A 27,555-nucleotide genomic window follows, 5' to 3' on the forward strand; every position below is an offset into this window, starting at 1 on the left:
AACAAGAAATTTGTAGATTAAATATAATTTTAATTCTTACGTCTTAAATCTTAAAAAAAATTAACTTAAACTCTGAAAAATAAATGCAACTCGACAATATAGTATTATCAAGAGATTAACTTTTTTTAGTGGCAAAATGCTTCATCTTATTATAACCTTTTAGTTGTGTTATTTATGTTATTCAATTTGGTCTTATAATAAAAATGTTGAATTGAAATTATATTAATAAAGGGAACAATTCGTACAAAATAAATAATTAATTAAAAAATTAATTAAATAGAAAATAAGATATAAGACTAATATTATAATCAATCTAATTTTAACGTTTAACATAGTAATTAAATTCAATATGTAAAGCCGTCAACTTAGTTTGGTTTTCAGTGTTTGGTCTTGATTCATGTGGATTGGGGTCAAAAAACTTATAAAACAAAAAAACTCCTATTAAAAAGGTCTATATGATTAAAAAACACATAAAAGCCTTGTGGGTTAGGATTAGTACTATCCATTTCGTCAATCGATCCGACTCGGCAAATATCGGTCGTCGGATCGATCGATCACGGTGGTCGACCCAGCCCGATTCGTCTCGATCGTCAGCACGACTTGTCATGGTAGTTAATATGGTCTGACCTGTCTTGGACGTGGGCTCGGGTTGACTGTCTTGGTCGTCGGTCTGAGACTACCGACATGTCCATCGGGCGGAACCATTTTGTTCGTTGACACGGGTCGATCCTTTATCGACAATGGACCCTGGCTGAACTGACTCGACCGTGGGTTGTGGTCGGCCATGAACCTGAGCCGTCAGTCCGGTTCGGCCCGTCTCTAGCGTAGGCACATGATGGCTCATTTCGGCTTTCGACACGGTGCGACCTGTCTCAATCTTTGGTCCAACCTTACCTGATTGTCTAGTCTCGACCTTCGATTTTAGTAGGTTCGAGACAGTTTGACTCCAACTTTGATTTAGACTCAAAATACTATTTTTAAGAATTTGTTAAAATATTTTAGTGGATCACATACACGCTAACCCTTACCCTAATTCACTTAAGGCATGAAATTTTCTTCTGATCCCTTTATTTAAGAGTCCCTAAAAAAGGTTCAGTAAGGACTTGAACCGGCTCTTAAACCATTGGGTAAATTAACGCCTATAGCTGGATGTATTATTATGTGTGGATAGTTTCAGCCATTTTGACTATTAGGTAAATTCTGTGCCTTGCCTTGCTGAACGGGTAAAATCAATCTGACCACACATTTTTTAGGCATAAAGATTTCTCAAGCTTTTTCAACGTTGGAAATGAATTTGAATAAACATGCTAACATAGCATATTTAATATTTTATATATACGCATCGACGTACGAAGTTGATTTAGAGAAATAATAAAATAATTTGGTGACATATTTCTACTTTCACAAAGGTCTCACATAGAAAGCAGGCATTACTGTGACTCAAAATCTTGAAATTCTTGATCTAACAACATAAGTTTACTTTTGGCCACTAGCACACTGGGCAGGAGCAATTATTAGTTAAAGTTGACCAACAGTGTTGGTTACTCATTATTTTACTTTTAATGTAATCTCTATTATTTGTTCTTTTATCTGTAGTTATCCTTTAGCCATGAATAGAGAATAGGGTAAGAAAAAAAAATGTAATAGATATATAGCATTTTGAGGTTTGAAAGTGTGTAATTGTTAGTATATGAAAATATGCATTTAGACATTTAATTCTGAAAGCATGGGACAGGTGATGAAAAGTGACCATTCATAGAGAAAAGAAGGGAGGGGGTGAGGTCTAGAGACTAGTATGTTGTAATATTGGTTGGCCTAGACAAACCAACCCAAAACCCAAACCATGTTTCTATCATTTCCCAAAGTCTCCTAAAGCCCCACGCACCTCATCATTTTAAATTATTATTTCTCTCATTATCATTATCCAAAAATGTTCAAAAAGGAAGATAAGGTGAATGAATCTGATTTCAAATTTATTGACTCGATTCAAATGTTAAAAATACTTTAAAGAATTATATAAGAAGGGAGTATTTAAATTGGCGGAACACCATCCAAAGAAAGGTCTTGACCTTTGATTTCAAGAGTCCAAACTATATAGTACAAATCTCATTTCATATGATTATTGTAAGTAATAATAAATAATAATTTGGATATTTTGCAATGTGGTAGTATGTGATCTTTGATAGGATGATGTGAGGGAGTGAGTGCGGCGAGTGGTTTATTTTTGAGAGATAAAATAATAATTAATGGTAATAAAAAAAAAGAAAAATGTTAAATGTATTATTTCTGTGTTCCTTATTTCCTTCTCCTTGAAGACTAGCTGTCTCTGGCACTGGCAGCAGAAGCAGAAAAGTTCCAGAAATTCTGGTAAGGAACGAGGCAAAGGAACGCAGCGTTTCGTTTCGTGTCGCCATCATGGATGAAATGTACGGAGTGCCGGACTACGCCGACAAGCCACTCATGACTCCGGAGAATCTGATTTTCCCTCCGGACTACCCCGCCTTCCTCACAGCCGCCCGGATTCCCATCTTCGGATCCGACGACATCTTCTCCGGCGAGCCTTCCGCCGCTTCCGCCTCTCCGGCCGGAATTCCGCGCCACCAGGACGATGACGTCGCAACCACTGTCATGAAGGCAAAAATCGCCTCCCACCCTCACTACCCTCGCCTCCTCCAAGCTTACATCGATTGCCAGAAGGTGAGAAAAGAAAACCGAGTCGCCACAATCGTAACCGTTTCTTGGAGGAAGGGAAAACGGTTATAACAAACTACGCAACTACTTTCCGCTAACGGTTGATACTGCTGCTGCTGCTGCAGGTTGGGGCGCCTCCGGAAATCGCGCGTCTGTTGGAGGAAATCCGGCGAGAAAACGACCTGTGCAAGAGCGACGTTGTTTCCACGTGCTTTGGAGCCGATCCCGAGCTCGACGAGTTCATGGTCCCCCCCTTCTTTCTCTCTGCGCACGCACGCACGCACACATATAATTATTTATTACAACTTTTCTCACAGATTGTGATTGTGTCTCCGATTATGCGTTTTTCGTTTTCAGGAAACCTACTGCGACATGCTCGTGAAGTATAAATCCGACTTGGCTCGCCCCTTTGACGAAGCAACCACTTTCCTCAACAAGATCGAAATGCAGCTCAGCCATCTCTGCACTGGCGCTTCTGTTTCCACCGTTTCTGGTTTGTTTTTCTTCCCTCTCTCTCTTTCTCTCCCTCTCTCATACTTCAGTATCTTACTAGCTGTAGCGCTTGCTCACTGCTAGTGCTATTATAATTTCTGAACTCGATGTTCGTTTTTGATATCTGCGCTGCTTTTTTTATGGAGAAAAGAAACGAAGAACTAGTTTTAATAAACGTTGTGGGGTTTTTGTAGTCATAGGACCCTTAGCTGGCACATCTATAGCGCAGGATCAACTGAGAAGAAATTATTTCTGTCTAACAGTGATCTTAAATGAGTTTAGGTATACGCTTCTCGAGTTATGGGTCTTAAGCAGTAACAGTACCCTTAGCTGGCACATTGATGGCGGATGACACATGTATCAACCGATAAGAGGTTGTTTCAGTTTAACTAGTGGTGTTAATTTTAAACGCTGGGTTTGAGATTACCTAGTGGAATAAGTGTCCTTAGTTGGCTTATGGAGCAACAGTCATTGTTTATGTTTTGTTGCTTTGTTTGATTTGCCAGATCCTTATCCCCTTGGCTGTTTAACCATTGGTTGAAAACATGAATACACCTCGCAGAATAGTCTTTATAAGTTAGCAGCAAATATGTGTTTGCAAGAATGAGATTGGGACATGACGCACAGCTTTTTTTCGAAGGGGCGCGAGAAAAAGGAAAGGGAAACCCTAACACTTCTCTCTCTTTCTCTGGATTAGTGTTTATGCATGACTGTGCTGAATCTCGCTGCTCGCTGTTAATGTATGTGACTTTCTTTGTGTGCTTTCACTGTTAGACTGTGATCCATGCTTCTTTCGTCATATGAGGAAGAAAAAAGTTTTGTTGTTCGGTCATTCCGGGATAGTAATGCTGTTTGAACCTTTCACCTTTTCAGTTTCTTCTTTATACGGGTATTCGAATTAATTGCTAGCTCCTATGGACTTGTGTGGTTTGTTTTGTTTGGTCTTGGAGTTGTTCTCCCCGCACGCTTTTTTTCCTTATTTTTAAATTCTATTTTTTTATGCTTTCCTCCTCTTGAATGTCAAATTTGACGAGCAAGGGTCTTCTGCATTTGGCTCTCCAATTTTGACATTGAGGATGTTCTCAATGACATCATAAATAGTGGCCTCGATTTAAGACACTGAGCAAACCATAGATAATTCTTTTCAAACACCCAGAAGTTGTTTTTCGTACTACGCCTTCCAGCTCATCCATTTGTATTGGTTTATTAGCGCATGCTTACTTTGAACAAGTTGTGTTGAAAAACTTCAGCGCAAAATTCTTTTCAGTAATGCTATGCCTGCTTGTGGATGCTAAACAAGTTATCAACTGTGATTGATATGCCCGCAGTCGACTGACAACGGTCGACTTATGCATTGGTTAGCTAATTGTTAGAGAACAATTCTTCTGTAATAATAACTTTGTTTTCTTTTACTTAAGCCAGTCCAAAAAACAAATGTAAGCAGCGAGTATTTTGAAGCCATAGTTTTACTTGCTTTGCCTCCTAAATTTTATTCCTATTTTTTATTTTTAATATATCATATTCTAATCCTTATCTGGTTATAATGTGTCTAACTTTTGACTTAAATTAGAGGTTGAGAAGGTAGACGCCAAGGCCTAAATTATATTATATCTCTGCAAGAATATAGCTGAAATGGTATCTAAGATTTGTAGTATAACGTGTGATTCATGTATGTTTAAGTTATTTTATCGCGGTGGAAGGTTGTAGCAGAAATGCTGTCTAAAATTTATGGCAGTGGGCGGTAGAAAATGTTATTTATCTAAAATGGCATTCATCAATCTGAACAACGCGTTTCCCATATACTAGTAATAACTTAATACTTCTAAGATTCATCAGTTGTGATGAACTACCTTCTTTCTTCCAGCACACATGAAGCTTATATGTTAAAGACTTATTATGAGAATAACGTTATTTAAATATTATAACCTTCTAGGAGTAATGCACTAGTACCCATTTTGGATTAGATGGACACAGCATGATCTGACAGTAATGGCATGCAATGATTCTGCTTTCATACTTTATTAATTTATGTATCGAGTTCCAATAGTGCACAGGTGATGCATGTTGTTGGGAGATAAAAAAAATGCTCATTGGGAATTGTCTAAGGGGCTGATAGTCTGTCTGGAGCTAAAGTACTCTCTGATTTTTCTAAAATAAATGGAGTTAAGTTGCTTTGGGTTATCCTGTTGTTAGTAAAATTAGAAAGAGGAATGAGCTCAGCATTATTGAAGTTAGATTATCCTAGTGTGTGCTTTCGTTCCAGAAAATTAAATTTGCGAGTTTACTGTGGGGTAAGGTTTTCAATCTAGAAGACTCGGCTGATTATAACTTGATCTTTTATGATGCCCTTTCATTTCTTTAAGATCGTGTTCTCTCATTGTCTGTTCAATCCGTGATCACTGATTATGTTTCTCAATATAATATTTCACCCCTCGTTGCGCATACGCATAGTTATCCTGAATCAGTGCAAATGTATGTTTTGGGGTTTTCAACTTTATATCATTTGTGAATTTTTTTTTTTTTGGTTACTGAAAATTTTCTACGCCAGAAGATCAGTTACAATTCCCATACTGTTTTTGATAATTGTGGAGGCTGGAATACAGTGGATTTTCTGCTGCTATTTTTTTATTTTTTTAAATTTATAAAAGGGTAGTCATGATCAGGTGGGTTATGGTTGGCAAATATTATTTTTAATACCTGAAAGTACAGATTACCTTTTCAGTTGTGATGTTTTAATTGGTAAGTGGCTTTGTGTTGCATCCTTAATTTGATGGATTCTCCTTCTTCGTGCTTTTTTGCCAACCTATATTCCTTTAGCGATTGCCTCAAAAGCAAAGTTGACAGGATGTGAAATTCTTTGTTTCTAAATTTATTCTTTCTAGTTTTTTCTTGTTCTTGTACTGAAATCACTGTCAAATTGGAGCTTGTATTTGTTAGAAGCATGTCTTAAGGTTATTGGATTGACATCAACTTTATATGTGGCAAATTCGTAGCATATTAGTGCAGCATGGTTGCCTTTATTTTCAGTCAAAATCTTATTGGAAAGGAATAGAAAAGGTACTCCCACCTATTGATAAATAGAATGTCGACATTGGCAATATGAACAATGAAGTATCTCCAGAATAAATTTCCAATGAGATAATTAACAACAGTATATGACCTCCTAGCCTGAGAAAATAAGTTAGTTGGTTTAAATATAGACCCCAACGATAAAGAAGCACCTGAAACTTTTTGACTTTATTCAACTCCAGCTTCTAAATTTAATTAGTTCCATTGTTCCAAACAATAGCACAGTTCTTGTAGATAGTTTAATTCCTATTTAGTTGAATAGAACAAATGCAGGAGAACTATAATTGCCAGCAGTGTTCTAAGTTCTTTGTTGACATTTATCGTGATTGATTATGCTGTACTTTTTTTATGTATGTGATTTTCAGATCGTCCCAAACTATTTGAATATTTAGTGTGATTCCTAGGTAATTTAATTTTTACGAAGTAAAATAGACCAAATGTAGGAGAACCATAGGATTGCCAGCAATGTTTCAAGTTCTTTCTTCGTTGTTGACATTTGTCATGGTTGATGCCGGTAAAAAAATCATGATTGATCACGCTATGCTTTTTTAATGCATTTCATTTCCAGATCGTCCCAGACGACTTGAATATCTAGTGTGATTTATAGACGATCCCTTAAAATAAAAGTTTACTCAATTATGCTTCTAAATGGGCTTGAACATTGTAATATTCTGCACTCTGATTTGTGTTGTTTGGGCAAAAGCTTGATGGATGGATGTGTTGCTCATAGCATAACGTCTTGCTGCATAATGTTGTTCAAGTCTGTATTTAACTTAATTTATTTCATGACTAAAAGGCATTAGTTACATGCTAAAAGGTCTCCACGATAGACAAATTCTTCCTTTAGATAAATAATTAGATGTGGACGAAAATAATGGGTTGACATTAAAAGGAATGAAAAACATATAGTTTTTTACTCATGACCTCCGTCTTATTCTATAATCTTTTGGAAATCACATGACCAATATGTAACATGTTATATTATTAATAATAATATAATAAAGGTAAAATTACTTGGGACATGTTGATCAGGAAATAGGAGTATTGAGATCCTAATATCACACTCGAAGAATCATTTATCAACACATTATACTGTTAAATAAATTTTACGTAGGACATGTTGATTAGGAAATAAGACTTGCATGACTTAGTGAATCTAACATGAAATTTTCACCCAGGCACTGTGCAGTTTGGAAGCTTTTTGAAATAAAAGGATTTTAATTTCACATTTGCTAATTATCTTCTAACTACCATCAAAAACAACCAGAGTGCTCTCTCGAACTATGTACCTATATTGTTGTCTTCATCGGCTTGGATGTTGTGACGTTGTTTTGGTAGCGTCTCCCTGTTTCAGTGTGATGTCCGTTAGTTTGCTTAGTATGTTAACCTCTATTTATTACTGAGTATTTAAGTTGAGTAATTGGTTAAACCCTAGGACATGCTTCTTGGCGGGAGCATAAATTAAAGTAGAAATGACAACAAAAAATACGATGTCCCTGGATAAGTGATAATGATTACACGAAGGGTCAATTTTCATCGAAAATAGAAAAAGAAAATGATAGCTTTTTATTGTTTGGATATACTCGGCATGGGATACATTTTGGTATGGTTTGGTGGTGAAGTTTCTCGAATCTCCAAAATAATTTGGACTTTTCAGAAGTCGGTAATTGGGTCGTTCCTTGTGTGTTAGGAATTTGATAAATACATAAGCATGGAGAATGTGAGGGGAAGGGTTGTAGCGCACAGAGATATTATAATATAGGTGGTGATTCTGATGAACTTAATTAGGACCTTTTAGGAAAATCCCGTATGCAGCGGGTGATCTAGGGGTTATTTATATCTTTCACATGCACTCCCGCAGATGTCGCTGTGATCTTATTCAGTTTTTTTTTTTTTTTTTTTCTTCTGATGAGAGAACGTTTTATTCGATGTCAATTTCATGTATGCATATACCTTCCCCACTGCCCTGGCCTCTGCCTGCTGGTTTTAGTGCTTGTCATTGCCATTTTCCGATATTTTGTTCTCTTGTGCCCCATTGTGGGCCTCTGTCATTGACCCTTAGGTCATTGCTTGATGCGTAACACTTGTCGATCCCAAAATGATGCTTCTTTTTATAAACCGGTCCCTCGTCCTCCCTCTTCGTGAAGAAAGCAATCGTATAATTAAATGTCATGTTTTGGACCCCGAAATTGTATATTCAATTAATTAAAGTAGCTATTGTAGTTTTCCAATATTTTATTTTACAATTTTGAATATATAGCGCCCTTAAACACACAGTGTATTGTTGTTATTATCTACAATAAATTATTCAGTTAATGAATTGTTATATCTCGACAAATAGACACAAGTGTGATCTTTTATCTTATAAAAAGACGGAAGAGGTTTGACGGGGGTTGATTTTCCGTACAAAAGCCACTACGAGAATTTTAAGGTGTTTAATTTGTGATGGATACAACGGAAGGATTAGATCTGGGGTTAGGAAATGAGTGATTAAGAATGACTAGAGCTGTGAGATGGGGTTTTGATAATGCCGTACCGTGTGCCTCGTTGGAAACTTTGAGTCTCTCTCTGGTTTGGGTCACAGTGAGTGACAATGGATGGAACCAGGCACTGACACTGATATTTTCATTTTCTTTACTTTCTTTACTTTCTTTCCAACCTAGGTCTGCTCTGATCTGGTCTGGTGTGTACAGTGTACTCTCATGCGATGGTCAAATCCTTGTCGGATTGAGTGGGTGTCAGAAGCAATTTGTGGGTGCTCGTGGCCTCCTAGGCCTCTGTACTCAAACATTATTCGCCTTTGAGATAAGCTGGTCAGAAATGATGATTGTCAAAAGTTTCTCTCAAGATTAATTTATATATGTTCAGGTGAAGTGGCACTAAGCATGAAAATTGGAAAATGATGGATCCAATAGGTTAAGTTTTATGAGCTTTAAACTAGGTTATTTTAAGGTTTTTATATGGTTTGATTTGAACACTTTTTAATAATCTAGGTTTTTAAATGTCTAATTAAAAAACACTAGGTATTTCTTTAACTAAATAGTTACAAACTGACTTTTAAGTGGGAAAGTAAATGTAAATTTATTGGTAAATCGTTTGACTTGATTAATGCATTATATAAATTCAAAATACTGTGGCAATAAGTCATTATTATAATAATAATATTTTTATTTCTTTGAATATGTCAATTCCTTAATCCACTTCTTACTGTCTTGAATGTTTAATTGTACCCTCAAAACAATAAATTTTTCCTTGGTTACATTTGTATAAATGGTTTTTTTCTGATTTAAACCCTAATATAACCAAAGCTTCCGGGTAACTAGTATTCTTTAATTTGAACCAACGGACCTTCTTTTGAAAGTTTTCTGTTTAAAACTACATTAAATACTAGTTTAAGGTTTGAGTTATTCTTGAAGAATGTCCATAGATTTTCCAATTTACCCATTATTAACTGTAGTCTATTCACATTAGCGTAAAATAAAACCTAGTATTTTTTGTAGTATTTAATTTTAAACTTGTATGTTGTTAGTATTTATTAATTTATCGGTATTTTACTGAAAATAACATTGATTTTGTATTGTTGTAAGTTTTATTTGTAGTCAAATGTATACTTTCTTATCATGAAAAAATGAAGGTAATAATAGATCTGAGAAAATGAATAGAAAATAGGTAAATTTCTATAGTCTTTGTTTTCAAGTAAATAGAATCAAAAGTAAAAGTTGAGTTTTCTCTGTGGTCCTCTGGTTGGGTAATTACGTGGGTAAAAAATCTTAGAATTATAATTTGAATGGTTGTAGGATTTTTGTCTAGTTTGTTGTTATCTTTTCCATCAAGGTAATTTTATTTTGGAGTGCGACTCAGACGTTGTTTACTCTATTATGTAACCAATCATAATGAAATTACTTTTTTCTTTATCTCATTTATTTTGAAACAACGAAAGTGTTGATGATTTTGCTATGGCTATTGCTGTTACTTGACTAGATGATGGTGGTGTGTCTTCGGACGAAGATTTGAGTACAGGAGATGGAGATGGTCAAGATGGACAATCAAAGGGTGAAGACCGTGAACTGAAGGATAGACTTTTACGTAAGTTTGGGAGCCACATTGGTACTTTGAAACTTGAGTTTTCAAAAAAGAAAAAGAAAGGTAAACTTCCGAAGGAAGCAAGACAAACATTGCTTCAGTGGTGGAATGTTCACTACAAATGGCCTTACCCCACGGTAATTAATGGTTCATGCTTGTGATTTTATTTTCCTCTCGCACACACGCAAACACATGATACATCAGCTATTAATGTCTGTGTTACTTGATCATCATGTATAGGAAGCTGATAAGATTGAACTGGCTAAGTCAACAGGGCTAGATCAGAAGCAAATTAACAATTGGTTTATTAACCAAAGAAAACGTCATTGGAAACCATCGGAGAATATGCAGTTTTCCATGATGGAAAATCTTAACGGACGGTTCCTTGGTGATGAATGATGAGGTGCGTGTACATGTATTATTCTCAAATGTATATCCTGATTAATTAATTATTGCTTGTATTTTCTTTGGTAAATTCTAAATTAAAAGCAGATTGCTGACAGTAAAATGCGTACTTTCCCATGAAGAGAAAAGGGAAATGATCATAGTATTCTTGATAAATAACTACCGACATTGTGCATCAATGCTCATACCTTGCGTTTATTCATACATCAAATTAGTTTTTGGTTAATTGGGTATATATATTAATATTGGTATCTTTTAATGTTTGGAAAACAGTGTTAAAGAACATTTGTGTTGCAGCTATGAAATTCATACGCCGGAAAACGCTGTCGCAGTACATTTGTAGAAAGAAAATCTTCAGATAAGTTGGACCTAATATATAACTTTGAAAGTATGGAAATTGAAAATTTCTCAAAATTTGGTAAAAGTAATCAGTAGTAGGAATTATGTGTAATGTAAAACTCTTGTAAATTTTTGAAAATATTATTAGCTACTATGAGAAAAGTATTTTGTATCCAATCCAATTATTCAAGCTGACATTGGTAGAAAGAAAAGTAGTAGTCTCCCACTGAAAGCATTATAAAAACAAGCATAATCCACAGTCATTGTACTTGGTATTAGCTACCAATAAAGAGGCCCTAGTAAGGAATGTCCAACTAATTATATTTTAGATAATTAGGAATTCGATTCCATATTTACTGTGGAAATTAGAATTGTAGTAAACCAATTGATGACGGAAGATTAGCAACTGTTTTAACTCAATTTAAATATATATATATATATATATATATATATATTTCTATAAAATATTATCCACATTATTTATTTCTAAAAGCGTAAGAAGATTGATTTTATTATGAGTTAGAATACTAAATTAATGATATTATTTTTAATCAGTCTGGAAATTTCATTTTAAATTTCATTTAGAGTTGGACGTTCCATTCCATAGTAGCCCTGATAGCAACGTTGACTATGTATTATCTTTTGATTAATTTTTCGAATGAAACGGGTTTGTATTTGAAATATTGATTAAGAACTTTTGACAAAGTTTATTTTTTAATATATATTAAACATTTTTGTTCTATTTTCAGATCACATTAAAAAACTTATATATATATATATATTTTGAGGTGTTATCACGTATATATATATATATGATGGTGAAAATTTTGTCAACAAAATTTTGCTAAAAACGATTTTTTTTTTGAAATATTTGATTGACATAAAGACACTTTTAACCATTTATTGTGTCAAAATGATAATTAAATTTATGGATATTTTTTTCTTAATTACATGATTTTTTTTTTAACTTGATCCCTTTAACTTTTATGTCACGGAACTTAATTACATTAAATGCAGTTGAAGGTTTTTGTTTAGTCGGTATGAAAGTTTTTTAATCAGTCATTATATATTTAAATTATTAATACGCAGGACTATCTTTTTGTTTACGTACATGTTTTCTTATTTGCATTCATAAGTATTTTTTCAACAATATTAAGTGGCAAATATAACAAACACAAATTGAAATAAGCCATTAAATATCTTACATGTTTTTATTTTCAACAATATATCTCTCCTTTCTCTATCTTTGTACGGTAAATAATCAATTGGGTTATCAGATTTAAGAATTTGATTTTAAATAAACAATTTAAAAAGTATGAATACTTTAGTTTTTTGAAACCGTAATATTTTTTCATCCGAAAGACGTGAATAATTATGAAGTAAAAAAATTCTGGGAGTACTGCTAGAAATATTGGGGTGCAGGAAAGAAAAAATCCGAAAATATCCCTCGTGCGATTACAAATATGGAAGCAAAAGATATAAAAAAGTTTACGGTGACCCGATAACATGTAGGGTTGGTAACAGAGATTCGAATATCTCCTAAAAATCTGGAACATACTAAGAAAATAGTAATTATAATTTTAGATATATTAATTAGATAATAATACATATATATAGTATATTTAGGATCATCATACTTAAAAATTATATTTAATTATTCTTTTAGTTTCTTATTTTGTCTTTGTCTAAAAATGTCACGTTGTTCTTTCATATTTTCTAATCTCAATTTGGTCACGATTTTTAAAAAATTGATGTAATTTGATTTTTTTGTTAAATTCTTTAAACGAAATAAGAATTTTTCATCAAAATTGACTGGAGGATTATGTTAATTACACCAACCAAAACAAACCATCTCTGTTAACAACTTCAATCTTGACGAAAAATCCTTGACTAGTTTAAAAATATTTAACGAAAAAGATCAAATTGCATCAACTTTTTAAAAATAAGAATTAAATTGAAACTAAAGAAAATTAGGGATTAATTTCACATTTTTTAAACGGGGGATTAAAAGAGTAATTAAATCCTAAAAATTAAAAATATTAATGTGATTTAACAATATTAATACAAATCGACCACCTATTTTAGCAGCTCTCCAATATTATATCTATTTCTAAAAACTTTATCAATAGAATAATACTTTTTTGGCTAAGGATAAATAAATTAAAATCAATGTTTAACATTCATTGAAACAATTTAATTTGTTTTTTAAATTTATAAATATGTGATATACTAAGGAGAAATACCATTGAGTTTCTCCAAACATTAAGATATTTATTGTTATAAGTTTTTATTAACTTGAACATTAAACAAGTTCATATTTCATTTCAAAAGAATAAGCTCAATTTCTTGTGTATCATTCTTTTTATTTCGGAAGTACAATATGTTTTTATGTTAAAAATATTTAACGTCTAAGATCATGACACCAATGCACTAACATATACACATAAAGGACTAATAATCATGACTTTATGTCATAAAAGTAATCTTATGAATATCAATTTCTTGCGTATCCCATAACTTATGCCAAAGTGCAATCATGTTAGCATGTATGAAATTTATATCCTCAAATTGTTGAATTGTTGTATATATATCCTACAACCTCAACCCTTCTCTTTAGATGCCACATTCAACTCTATATCTTAATATAATAGATTTATGGACTCTATGTTATCTATCTTACTCATTTTTAACCATAAAACTTTCAAATTACCTTAAATTTCTAATAATATCCCTTTCAAATACAACTTTCTTCCACATTGAGACACTTTATTCTCAAACATAAATATCTTAGTGATGATAATTCCTTTGTATTATTTTTTTATTGTGGGAGACACTTTCTTGAAATAAAATACTTTCTATATAAGGAATCTTAACTTTTACGATTATTCACTTATTTTATATTATACTTTTTAAATCGTTACCAAGGTAACTTGACTGATATTCGTGTTAGGTTTTTCGTGGAAACACTATTTATATTCGATACCAACGAGTCATGGATGAATCCATGAGAGAATTATTCAACCAAAAAACCTTAATATAACATATTTATAAGTTCTTCTGCTTATATAGTTTTCATCTTTTTTCATTTCAAACTAATGTAGAACTTTGAGCCTACGTTAAAATTCTAACATCCCTTCCCCATTTTGACCCATGTAAAAGGTGTGGGTATCACCAAAATACAGGCCTCCCAACAAATGTGCATTAGAAGGTACACAACATAATAAAAGAGCTTGTTCGAACTAGTTCTTTGACTCAATTTGTACAGACTGATAAAAAGAGGTCATGACAGGAGGGTGGTGAAGAGGTTGAGGTTGCATGTGTTGTGGTGTTTTTTAAGAAAAACAACTATAGAACCTCAACCAAAACCTGACAGAGTTAGAGGAATAATCAATACTATTGAAGATGACTTTGTTGGCTAGGGAAGTTCCCATTCAGCAAGAAAGAGACATCTTTATAGTATCAATTTCATCTGACCACGATCGCTCCCATTTGTTACCTTTTCATACGAAGACTTATGCATCAATGACCTTGGACAACATAATTGAATTGTTGTTACAACTACTATAGTTAACTGAAAGGTTATAAAAATGTTCATCAGCTGAGGAATATCAATTGATTTGTTATATTGGTCCACATAACAAGTTAAATTTAATGTTTTCAAGTTTTACTCACTCGCATATGAGAAATTTGGACATATAATCATATACTCATATTTAAATACAATTGACAATATTATTGTCCAATATTCGAACAACATGAATAACTAACTAATAAATGCATATCATTATTGTTCCAACCAAAGAAATTGTGTCCTTTATCAAAGACAAAAAATATAAAGAATTCTTCTTTACCTAAAGTAAAAGAGAGCGCTCAAGCTAAAAATCATTCGTCCTTTGACTGTGGGAGTAAATATAATATCTATAGAAAGAAGATAATTACAATTTGTTCGTTAACGTTTTGTGATTTATAGTTAACGTTCTCAATGCCTTGCATAACAACGCCTCAATATTTAAATCCTTACCTTATTAAAACCCATTTTTCAAGAAGAGGAAAAGAGCGTCAAATTTATTTTATGTAAATTTCAAATTGGGAAAACATTTTGAAATTAAACTCAACTAAAATAAAATCGAAGACTCACAATATTCCAAGTCCTCAGAATTTCTCACCCATCTAGAATTTTCAGCTCTTAAACTCCTCCCCACACTTCCTTTAAGAGATATGGTCTTGGCCATCCAGGGGAAAACATATTCAAAACGAACAACCAAACTACTAAATTCAGAAAAGAGATACAATATTATTGAATTACTTATAAAACTAACTATATCTTTATGTTACCAAACCTTTATTTTAAAGGTCTAAAAGTGTATAGATATATGATAATGCCACAAAAAATACTTATTAATTTTTTTCTAGACATGTCAAAGTGAGTCGATTTGGCTCACACGGGTTGGTTCACCATGAGCCGAGTTGAAAATGAGTGAACCCAACTCGGCTCACTTTATGGTGAGTCAGAAATTTTACAACCCGGCTCAACCCATCACGGGTTGGTGGGTTAAGTGGGTTGGCTCACCAACCCACATAGAAAAATTTATTTATGTATTTATTTTTAAGTATTCAAATATTTAAATAATTTTGTAAGCAACCCATGACATGATAATCACAGTAAAATTCAGGATCAATGTCTTCATCATGGTTACCACCAATATAATGAATTGTTTCCAAGAAAATGTTTCACATAGTCCAAAAAAATATGGCTAATATTACACATTTTTTGTTATGCTATTCAACAAAATATAAGTAAAAAAACTACACATTTTTATCATGCTAATTTAGAAGAAAAAAAATGTTTATAAGACAATTGCTTGAGTAATTTATATAAAGATTATAGTTAAAAATTAAAGTATCAATATATATAACTTTACAATCAAATTAATTAAACATTTAAACTATTCAACTATTATTGAGCAACATTCTAATATTTAAAAATATGAAATTGTGAACCTATATGATTGGAGATAGTAAATAATTATTAAAAAATTAAAAAAATTGTAAAAAAATGTTGGTGGGTTAAATGGGTCAACCCACCCTCAATCCGACTCAAACGCATGATGAGTCGGATTGACTCCCGAGTTGAAATCCATTTTCACATCTCTAATTTTTTCTACTCAGTACGTTGATATTTTTTTATAAAACTCTAACATAAATGTTGGAATTTTTTCTAGAAGTGAATCTATGCTTAGTCTTCTCCATTTTTTAGAAAAATCAACTCAATTTCTCAAAAGCATCATTCTTGCTGGCGTCATAAGTATGACATTCCTTTCCAATAGTAACTTAAGAGATAAAATGTGGTGGCATTGTCACCATGAATTATATTACTCTCAAAAAACCAAAACCAAAAGATTGGTTAGACATCGTGAAAGACAAGTTTTGGGCCATGGGTCGGCCCACGAAGCGTGGTACGCTGTTGTGTAAACGCAAAATGTTACAAACGTGCGTAGATAAAATGTTTCGGATGTGGATGTGAATGTGAATTCGAATTCGGAAGTATATGGCTACGTTAGTTCCTTTTTCTTCCATTTTCCGACCAACGTTGATTCGGTGCACCAACGAGCGCCGGGCGTTGTTTAACCGCATTGCTCCTGTCTATGATAACGTGCGCCACTATTCTTTTCTTCCTTTCTTCTGTTAGCTCTTTTATAACTTACGCCGTTTCTCTGTGTGTTTTTGGACAGCTGAATGACTTGCTGAGCCTTGGGCAACACCGGGTTTGGAAGCGAATGGCGGTGTCATGGACTGGGTATTCCTCTTTCTTCCATTTTTGCCTTCGCATTTTTCTTCAAAATATTGTAACCGTTGTATTTTCGTTTCTTAGTTGAGTGTTTGTTTGAATTTACACAGCGCAAAATTGGGTGATCGTGTGTTGGATGTGTGCTGCGGAAGTGGGGATTTGTCATTTCTCTTGTCCGACAAAGTAGGCTGTGATGGCAAGGTGTTTGATTTTAGTTTCTCATATTTCAATTGCTTTCCTATGAATAGCAAGCCCCCTTTGGACTCCTAAGAGAGAGAGGAAAAACATGAAAAAATAAAAGGAAATTGATTTCTTTATAAAATCATAAACTAAGTTGAAATAAAAATTTGGAAAAGATATATGGAAGACTGCATATACTTGCAGAAGTTTTTTTTTTTTTCTTATTTTATACACACACTCTTCTAAATTAACAATTTTGGTCTCCCAAGTTCTCATTGTGTCCTAATTTGGTTATATGTTTTCAACATGCGATTGTAGTTTCTTAGACACGTCAGTAAATTAAACTTTTAACAAATCCTAAATTTCCATTGATAGACGAACTAAAATCACATCTTTACTATAGGGGAGAGACTAAAAGTGCATTTAAGCTTTAAATTTATTATTAATGTACTTTAAATGAGTGAAGAGGGATTTTACAGTTTCATCTAATTTTTTACTTTCATCTAATTAAATATTATCATGTATGATAAACTTATTGACTTTTGTAATATCTATATTAAGAATTGTCCATGTCTCGTATGATTTCTCATTGCTAATAGGATATTGGACATTAATTAAATTCATGTATTACTATCATTATTATTAGGCCTAAGTATTTCTTTTAATGAATCCGGAATTCTTCTAATTCTATCTTTTAAGCTTTAAGGTAATTATTATAGACATGATTGCACCTGCTATAAATGACGATATATGATTGAAGGAGACTTTAAAAAAACATTTCATTGTAAGTATACGTGTATTTTAATTAATTGTTCTTATTGTTATAGTATTTGAATTTTATAGTGAAGTTAGGGTACATCGAATGTTTTGTGGTGCAGGTCATTGGTCTTGATTTCTCGAAGGATCAGTTATCGATTGCTTCATCCCGGCAGCAATTGCTTTCAAAGAAGTGCTTCACGAATATTGAGTGAGCATGGGTAAATTTTGCAGTATGCAGACATTAATTATAACCTGGGGATTTTTTTAATACAATTTTAAACTCTTTCTATTTTTGAGACTTAAAAAGAACTTTTCGTCTAGAATAAAGATATTAGCAGTGTGTATAGTAGAGTTCTTATTATGTTTGTGCTGTATATTAGTATCATTGATGCTGTGGGAAGGTAGTAATGGTTTGTTGCATCGTAGGTGGGTTGAAGGTGATGCACTTGATTTGCCATTTATGGATGGTTGGTTTGATGCTATCACTATGGGCTATGGTCTTCGAAATGTGGTTGATAAACATAAGGCCATGCAGGAAATTTTCCGTGTCCTAAGAGCTGGTAGGTTTTGTATCTCTATCCATTAACTTGATAATTGATGTTTATATGAAATTTGATGCATTTTATGGTTTCTTTTGCTTTCCAGGCTCTACAGTGTCTATACTGGACTTTAATAAAAGCAATGAGTCACTAACTTCTGCAATTACGGTATATCTCAGCCTCACTTGTTGCTTTATACAAGATCTAATGATAATCAGCACACCAATGCTCCTTTATTTTAGACTAGTATAGTTACCCTTCTGATCTTTTCAGTGAATTAAAAGGTTTGGCTTAAGACTAAAAATCAAGATATGTGAAAGAAAAATGCATTCATTCTTTTCAGCAATGCTTTTGAGTGAGTTCATCAGTTTGACAGACAGGACTGATGAAAATCATCTTTGGTACTGCTAAGTTTAGGGAAAAATTTACAGTCCACTTGTCTAAACGAATATTACCACTTTTTATTCCTGGATGCACTGAAGGTAACCCCACGTATTTACTTATGATAGGAATGGATGATTGACAATGTTGTTGTCCCTGTTGCCTCTGGTTATGGTCTTTCAGAGGAATACAGATACCTTAAAAGTTCAATAAGAGAATTTTTAACAGGTTTGTTTCCAAGTGAATTTTTTTATCAGATCAGACTTTTTATAGGATTTTTACGTTGTGTTGTCTCACCTGTTTCTTCTCTGTACTTGAGATATATTGAGAGACTTACTTTGTGTTGCTCAGTGGCTATAGAATGACATAAGTGTGGCTGTGACTTGGGTTTTTAATCGTATGACTTACCTTTTTTTCTGTGAATATTATATGGGTTGGGATCTATCATACTTATTGGATTGAGCGAATTCCTTGAATAAAATTAGGCCTGGCATATTTCCTAAAATATAATATTTTTTATATTTTTAAGGGCTAACTTTTGCTAACAATCTGACTTCTTGAAAGCATATCCAAAAGCCTATTTTATAGCAGGGCCTTTTCAAAGGTCAATAACAAACTTTTAAATAGACTAATGGCGCAAGGCATTGTGTAGAACAAGAGCTGAAGTCTATAAATATATATTTTCATAATGTTATAGTTCAATAAAATAATAATACTATTATTTATTATATTATTTGTATTTGCTTAAATAGGTTGGTCTATTAGTCTAATCTAAATGGATTTTGTAATGACTTAAAGTCTTGACCCTTTCTTGCCAAATAAGCTTTCAAAAAGGCTATGCCTAACTTATTTAACAAATGGACATAGCCTGAGCTTGCCTAATGTGGACAAAGGTCATATGCCCCAATGAATTACCTGGTTTATTCCCATTCTTTATTGGCCAACTGAATAACCTCACTAAGGATTATAAGGTTGATTTGATGGTAAAATTCTAATGGAGGGAGGAGGGATAGGTCATGGGTTAAAGTTTTCTTACTAACAAAAAAATAAACATATTAACATAGGCAGGCTAGGGATGCAATGCTGCCGAAGTCCTCTAAGCTCAATCTATGGCTTGTGCAAAAAGTTTCAGTTTTATTGATCCTCACATTGAAATGGTTACTTAGGGTTATGGATGCTTGTTTAGTAAAATGTCCTAAGCACCAGCACAAAAGTTTCTTTTGTTCATTTACATAACATGAGCACATTTGTATGTTTTTATATTATACTTGATACTATATTATTTGTGAGTGAGTGGTGGGGTGCTTTAGTCATCAATTTTTGCACCTATGTCTATTTAACATGTAATCCTCTATCCATCTTGAGCATTTTTTTGCAGGTTTTCATTAGGTTGGGGGTACAATTACCATTCCTAGTTGATAATCATGCAGTTTGTAATTGTGTATAATAATTGAAAATGATTAGCAAACAAATGAGACATAAATTATGTTCATTGATGGTAGAACTTTGATAAGATTGATTTCCTAATTTATGAATCTTCCTGTGATGCACAGGGAAGGAATTGGAGAAACTTGCCTTCGAAGTAGGATTTTCTGATGCCAGACATTACGAGATTGGTGGAGGCCTCATGGGGTGTTTGGTAGCTAAGCGTTAGACATGGGATTTATGTTTTTTTTTTTTTTCACCTTTTTCTATAAATAGATTTACCGCAGCTTGTGGATGATTCTGTTGTATTCTGGTTGTAAAAAACATAAATTATGCTGTTAATTCATATGCATCACTATTGAATTAACAGTAGATAAGCTCTCGCCTAGCATTTTATTAATTTTATTTACAGAGTTAAATGTTCCATGGAAATGCTTCAATCACATTTTCATATTTTTTTTCATCTGATATTTCTCAAAGCTTCTATCATGATGATACAAATCTCCTCTGTTCCTCTTGACGACGTTCCGAATATATGCCAGTGCTTTATCATTTTGTCTCACTGGAATTGGACTCATTAAATATCAATATACCAAAGCTTACAATCTTTGCTTTATTCATTTCCCCATTGAAAACTATTCTTACGCAAATGGAATAAATAATAGTTGTATCCAAGAGTGTAGTATTTATGAGCTGTCACGTAAATCAAATTGATATATAATTCTATAATATGAAACTGTACAGTATGCATTGTTTGCTTCCCATAACCGAATTGGACATTTGGCTTAAAATCTCCTCTTGTCTGAAGTACGCATTCTAAATAGCAAACCACTGGATGCTTGGTGAGCAACCTTAAGTGTCGTAGGTCTGAGGCAGACCAAGTTATTTGCCAATCACAAGCAGTGCTGCAGGGATTCTCTGCATTCTTGTGGTCACCTGGGATAGAAAGAGCTATGGGACATGGTAGCCATTGAATGAGCTGCATGAAGATGATAAAATGGGTCAACACTTGTGTCATGAAGTTCCATGGTACTCTCATCTAGGAAGGGTGGATTAGAGGGAGCAATTAGATTCTCCTCCTTCTTTGTTAGCATCTGTAATGTCTTTGACATGATTGGTCGTAAAGAAGGGACCTCTTGGGTGCATAGAAGTCCTATGTGAACCACTCTTAAAATATCATCCTTAACCTCGCGGTTGTTGTCTTCCTGTAACTCTAGATTTGGATCGAATAATTGGTCAGCAGTCCCTGCCTGAAAATGCTTCCATGCCTGATCTTGCCAGAATATTTTTGGTAAAAGGAAGAACAGAATTGTTTCATCAGTTATTTATTTTGTTAACCACAATCAATGTACAGAGAAACAACAACCAGAAGAAAACAACCAAAGAATCTGCTACTTACCACTGTAACTAAACTGTCTGAATATTCCAATACTATGCTCCTGTTGTTCTGTCTACCAGTGACCATCTCTAGCAGCAACACTCCAAAACTATACACGTCTGCCTTTTCTGTTAACTGACCATGAGCTAGGTACTCAGGAGCCATATACCCCCTGCAGGACCATGGTTATCTCAGATACAATATTGCTTCAGTTTCCTGCAACAGCACCAGGGTCTTTCCCTCGTACTATTCTTTGTTCAAAAGTAGCAAGTGATTTATGAAAAGATACTTACAAAGTTCCTGCAATAGCTGTACTTATGTGGCTCTTGTCCTCTTGAAAGGATCTGGCCAAACCAAAATCTGCAATTTTAGCGCGAAACTTTGCATCCAATAGGATGTTGCTGGCTTTTATATCTCTGTGAATTATCTTTGTTTTAGAGTTCTCGTGCAGATAAACTAATCCTTCGGCTGTCCCGATGATAATTTCAAATCTCTTTTCCCAGTTCAATTCTTTGCCCTTGTTTTTATCTGTCATGTGTAAATTGACAAATATTAAATTTAGTTCAAGTCATGATAAATTTATAATCACTTTGTGATCAAAATGAGGTGAAAAGAGTAGTCAAGCCCTACTGCATGAGTTCCGCAATTACCAAAAATGAAGCGATCAAGACTTTTATTGGGCAGAAATTCATAAACAAGCAGACTTTCAGGTCCTGAACAGCTGCATCCTAAGAGTCTGACCAGATTCTTGTGTTCCACACTACTAATTATGTTCACTTCGTTGTAGAAATCTGCTGCTCTATGCCTGTTGTTGAAATATAACCTCTTGATAGCAATCTCTCTTCCATCAGCTAGAACTCCCTGCAATAGCAAACTGTAAGAGTGTGTTGATTGTACAATGGACAGATATTTGTCTTCAGAGAAGAGAAATACTTTATAAACTGTTCCAAATCCTCCTTGCCCTAACTTGTTATTTTCATGAAAAGATCCAGTAGCCTTGTCCAATGTAGAGTACTTGAAGTTCAAGCTTTTGTTCTGAAGTGATTTTGCTAACCTTTCTGCATCATTTGAACCTGGAAACCAGAATGAACATTGAAATAGGTAAATATCCTTCACATAGTTGAGTGTATCTAGTGATGTTTCATCAATTTGTTTATAGACAAGGTGAAGAATCCCTTCAAAGATAAAAAAATTCATACACAATTTATGTTTGAGAGGAGAAGGAAACAACCAATATCTGGTAGTCTAAGTGACAAGATACTAAATTGTTCCTAAGCAAGGCTCAAGGTTTGAAATTTTTGAATGAAGAAAGTAATCACTGAGAAAACCTTAGCTCAGCTCGAATTGGTTTGTCTCAATACAGCTTTTTAAAATGATTATAAAATTTTGGCTTTCTCATTCTCAAGCTAATAAATATAAATATACTTATCAAATAAGAGAACTACCTCTTCGCTTCTTCTGAATGTATCTTTGTTTCCATATATAAACTCCAATAGTTACTCCAACCACCGAAACAATCACCGAACTAACTACTGCAACCACTATTACTACCACATTACCTGCACAAGTCATCAAAATGAACTATACTCAACATTCACCATTACTCTCTAAAAATATTTGAATGCAGGATTCTGCATCCAAGCACAGATTGTTGGTCAATTATGAATTATGAAGACATCAACAATTTATTTACCTCTTGAACTCCCATTTTCCTGCTCCTTGTTAAGAAAATCTGTGTCTGAGTACCTCATGAAGCAGCCGGTGTTGAGTGCTCGTCCTTCTGACCAGGGCAAGCATCCCTGTAAGGAAACATTTGCTTTCTCAAGACATGCTTTGCAAGACCTTTGGTCCAAAGTCCTCCAACAATCAGCCAGAACATAAACAGATTGGTTAGTTGTTCCTGCGACAGCAACATTCCCTCTAGCATGTCCTTTGTTGTTGGGTGCATCTTGAACTGCTCTTAAAACTGCTTGCTTTGCCGCTGCTTGAAAACTTGAATTCTTCTTGGTCGTGTTCCCACATACAGCTCTGTCTCCTGCTCCTGTGTACTCATTAAAGAAACTATAATTCTCAGCCCTCATGAAGCACCCATCAAGGAAAATGCGACCAGAATTATAAGGGTAGCACTGGGGAAGAACAGTGCGTGCCTCAGCATAGCACAATACACAGTCAAGCAATGAAAGATCCCCATAACACTGGGCCAGGCCATAGTTAGCATCAGGTCCTGTCCCTACAACTGCTGTGCCAAAGCCAGTTTTCCGCATCTCATCACTGATCTTCTCCATAGTTGCAACAAAATTGGGAACAAATATAGTACTATTGTGCTCTCGTACATTGCCACATGTTACTAGGACTGTCTTGGCCCTTGGTTCTGCTGTAACAGTCTTTGATAGCAGCAGTAACTTCATCAGCACAAGGTAGCATAAAGAGGTGACAGAGACTACTTTCTTCATTTTTAGGACGATCCAATCAAAATAGATTCCTCTGGTGGGCTATTCACTTACAAACTGTGGAATAAAAGGGAGGGTTTAGAATAATTGTGTAGCTATGTCCGATAAAAAAAGTCATTCCATGTTCTAATTTTACGATTTCTTTTAGTGAATCAGAAACAAGCATGGAGTTTGTCTAACAGGCGCAACTGATAGTTAATGCTTAAGCTAAAATGTTCACATGTTTCAACAACTACTATATCACAAATTTCATGGCACATGATGTTTGAGGTTGAATTCCAAAAACTTATCTGTTCCTGAGAAGAAAGGCAAGTTGAAGATCAAGAGGGTCTTTGGAAGAAAAAAATCGTAAAGAAAGCGAAGAAGGCAGAATCTCAAGTTCGTACTTTCCTTTTCTGTGCATCCTCGAATTCTCAAAGAATGAAAGAAAGTACTGCTACTTTGGCAATCATCATTGGAAAGGTAGATTTTGGTTCTTTTTCCATGTTTATCACAGAGGTGTAAAAAAAAAAAAAAAAACTAAAGTTTTAAACTTGCTCTCACTTACATGACGTATGAATGATGGTGATGAATATTAAGTATCGGACCAACAGTTTGAAAAATGAGGAGCAGAATAGAAGCCACTCCACCCCAAGACCCCACTTTGAATTAATAGTAATAATTTATTAACAATCGTTTTTTAATCAACTTTTAAAAAATGCAGCTAAATGAAATAAAATAAAATTGTTATGACAGTTGGTGGAGGTGGTGTGAAACACAAACAGAGTACGAAAATGAAGGTGATGAAAATAGGAAAAGAATATGAAAAAACTTATGTTAGCTGTTTATGTTTTTTAAGACTGTTGTTTAGCCTTTTTTTTTTCGAATTTAATAAATTTCAAGGAGAAATTCATTAATGAATCGCGTAAAATTGATTTTCAAGTTAGAAAAAAAAAGTGAGAAGATATATGTGTGTGTATTAATTTAAAACTGATACCTTAAACTTTCTCCATAATTATATCTTAAACTTAACCAATATGATTCTAATAAATTAGGAAATAGTAAATTATGTTTGTTCAATTAGATCTTGATACTAATTTGACTTCTGAAAAAAAAGTGTATTAAAAATGGTTAGATAGATTTTGAGTACTAAAATAACTAGTAGACAATTATTTATTTAATTGTTCATGATGCTATTATTGTAAAAAAAAATTATCAATTGGTTATATACGAAAAAATTGTCAAGAATTTCTTGTAGGTTTTACTACGAATAGAAAAAAGGATGAACACAAACAAGTGCAGCCAAGTGATTTTCCTTTCTATGTTGTCTATTTATGAAAATAAAAGCTTCTTCTACTTTTTGTTTGGTTACTAAAAAATAAGAAAAATATGAAGAAAAGAAGATAAAATACAATAAAAAATATACTTATTAATTAAAAAAAAATATTATTATTTTAAAAACAATGAATAAGTTAAATTTGTTTCTTATTATTTTAAGAAAAGCGTACAATTACATCACTACTATATATTTTAATCTAAAAGAAGACGATAAATTTTCACAGTACACTCTCCATTCAAACGGATTAACACTAAAGAAAAATAAAAAAAGTGGGCATTTATTGGAATATAAACCTTTCCCCACAACAAAACCTAACCCATTTATTATCAAACCCACACGTGTCAACAACTCCTCATGTCACCCCACACGAACCAAACCAGTGATCAACAACAACACAGTCTGAAGAAAACCGGAAAAAGAAAAGAAGAATGAACCAAAAATAACTCTGGTTGTTCATGTGGCTTAGTTTGTTTTACAAGAACTGGAAGCAAGTGGTGTTACACATAAAAATAGGAAAGGTTGGAACAGAATTTGAGAGGAAATTGTTACTTACCTATGATTCGGTCTGCATAGAAGAAGAAGAAGAAGAAGAAGAAGAAGCACTGGAAAATGGAAAATGGGAAGTGAATTGAAGTTGGTGGTGTGAGAGAATAGGAAGATTTAACGAGGAGACAGGTCAACGAAGGTTGAGACAAAAACTGAGATGAAAGTTTGAAAATTTGAAGGGTTTTGAAAAAACAGAGTATGACAACGATACCAGTAGTGTATGCAAGAAAACGAATAGTGTAATCAAATGTAGCTGCGACTGCGAGGTAACATCGTACCTTTGAATCGTTCAACATTTTCGGAGGTCGTCTATATACTCTGAATTTACCATTTTGCCCTGCAATTTAATCTATTTTTATGTTTAGTTTCTTCGTTTAGAAAGAAACATAAAAACTATTTATTTAGTTTAGAAAAAAATGTTGATGTAACACAAATGTCAGTTTCAAATCCTGTTTAATATTTTATATGAAACAATCTCATTTCTACCAACTCTTGTGGAAGAAAAAATAGAAAATCGTCTGAAAATTTGTACAAGTGTAAGTGATATGAATCATAACTTTTAATGTAAAAAAGTTTGAAACTTAACGTGTACGGTTTTGAGATCAATAGTAAGGAGAAACTAGGTCAGTGGAAGAAACTTCCATGCATTTTCCTGTATTTGCACAAAGAGACACTAAATTTTTTGGTCACTAAAAGGACAAAAGAAGTCAACTATAGAACTAATTTTTTCAATTTAAGAATTTAGAAGTATTTACGGCAGAAAGTTTCGTATCATTATTATTATTATTATTATCTACACAATATTAACACGAATCTAGCAAAAGAATCATATTATTTTTTTTTAAATATAAAGACTATATTAAATAAAAAAGTATTAAATCATATTACAATTATAAAGAAAAAAAATGTTATTAAGTCATATTAAAGATAAGGGAAATACACAGATACAATTTTTTGTTAGCTTTGTGTGAAGAGAACTAAGCTGAATATATTAAAACTTTAAAAGATCAAACTGAAACTATTTTAAAGCTAATGAACCAATTAAACATAAAGAATAGGTTGAACAAAACTAAAGTTTATCTATAACTGGAATATAAATATAATGCTAAATTTGTGAATTTGACGAGTTATTTTAATGTAATGTCAAATTCTTTTTAAGTGCATTTTTTCAGAATATAAAAGAAAATTTTATTAAAAAGAAGTTGAAAAAAAAAGTAACGTGTTTATTAAAATATTATTTTTTAACTTTTAATAACAAATATAAAAAAAAAAAAAATCAAGTCCACCACTTTATCTTTATCTTACGTGAAATAATGTCTACCAAACAATAGACAAAACAAAAGTAAACATTAAATATGTTGAAGTAGCATGTCAGATAAATATATAGAAGAAGTCAACTTCACCCACCCACCCGTATAATGCTATCACCCAAAACACCACTACACTCATCATAATCATATACCACTATTTATTTTTAAATCTTAATTATTGACAAAATTAATAAATATTTTGCATTATTAATATGATAGAAAAAAATACTAATGTTATGTAATTACAAGAAAAAATTTAAATAATAATTAATAATTATTAATAATTATAATGATTAATTTAAATACCAATTCACAAATCTAAGAATTATCAGTTATTAAAATATTTATTATTATAAATAAAAAATTATAATTAGTCATCAAATTGATTTTTAAAATTAACTA

General features: G+C 33.1%; 3 protein-coding genes across 6 annotated transcripts; 2 read left to right on the top strand and 1 right to left on the bottom strand.

The window, feature by feature from the left end:
• The first annotated feature begins 2,161 nt into the window (after window positions 1–2,161).
• LOC114171568 (homeobox protein knotted-1-like 6) lies at window positions 2,162–11,199 on the top strand. 2 transcript variants are annotated; one of them, XM_028056514.1, is made up of 6 exons: window positions 2,162–2,697; window positions 2,817–2,936; window positions 3,049–3,184; window positions 10,234–10,472; window positions 10,576–10,738; window positions 11,014–11,199. In XM_028056514.1, the coding sequence occupies exons 1-5, from the start codon at window positions 2,416–2,418 to the stop codon at window positions 10,732–10,734; spliced, it is 936 nt and encodes a 311-aa protein (XP_027912315.1). In that variant the 5' UTR covers window positions 2,162–2,415; the 3' UTR covers window positions 10,735–10,738; window positions 11,014–11,199. The 2 variants fall into 2 exon arrangements, with proteins under 2 accessions (XP_027912315.1, XP_027912318.1); XM_028056517.1 differs by having other exon boundaries at window positions 11,038–11,181.
• Window positions 11,200–16,520: 5,321 nt separating this feature from the next.
• LOC114173432 (2-phytyl-1,4-beta-naphthoquinone methyltransferase, chloroplastic) lies at window positions 16,521–20,577 on the top strand. The gene is made up of 8 exons (XM_028057834.1): window positions 16,521–16,732; window positions 16,812–16,876; window positions 16,978–17,068; window positions 17,926–18,014; window positions 18,233–18,366; window positions 18,452–18,513; window positions 18,855–18,954; window positions 20,280–20,577. Exons 1-8 carry the CDS (start codon window positions 16,628–16,630, stop codon window positions 20,378–20,380), a joined length of 747 nt encoding a protein of 248 aa, XP_027913635.1. The 5' UTR covers window positions 16,521–16,627; the 3' UTR covers window positions 20,381–20,577.
• A 164-nt stretch (window positions 20,578–20,741) lies between these two features.
• Window positions 20,742–26,051, bottom strand: LOC114173431 (cysteine-rich receptor-like protein kinase 2). 3 transcript variants are annotated; one of them, XM_028057832.1, is made up of 8 exons: window positions 25,851–26,051; window positions 23,223–24,036; window positions 22,975–23,088; window positions 22,463–22,602; window positions 22,180–22,390; window positions 21,823–22,057; window positions 21,551–21,701; window positions 20,742–21,419 (listed from the first exon to the last, which is right to left on the bottom strand). In XM_028057832.1, exons 2-8 carry the CDS (start codon window positions 23,980–23,982, stop codon window positions 21,084–21,086), a joined length of 1,947 nt encoding a protein of 648 aa, XP_027913633.1. In that variant the 5' UTR covers window positions 23,983–24,036; window positions 25,851–26,051; the 3' UTR covers window positions 20,742–21,083. The 3 variants fall into 3 exon arrangements, with proteins under 3 accessions (XP_027913633.1, XP_027913632.1, XP_027913634.1); XM_028057831.1 differs by lacking the exon at window positions 25,851–26,051 and adding an exon at window positions 24,270–24,501 and having other exon boundaries at window positions 23,223–24,038; XM_028057833.1 differs by lacking the exon at window positions 25,851–26,051 and adding an exon at window positions 24,366–24,482.
• Between the last annotated feature and the right edge of the window lie 1,504 nt (window positions 26,052–27,555).

The sequence above is a fragment of the Vigna unguiculata genome, chromosome 2 (assembly GCF_004118075.2).
Source record: "Vigna unguiculata cultivar IT97K-499-35 chromosome 2, ASM411807v1, whole genome shotgun sequence".
NCBI classification, from domain to species: domain Eukaryota; kingdom Viridiplantae; phylum Streptophyta; class Magnoliopsida; order Fabales; family Fabaceae; genus Vigna; species Vigna unguiculata.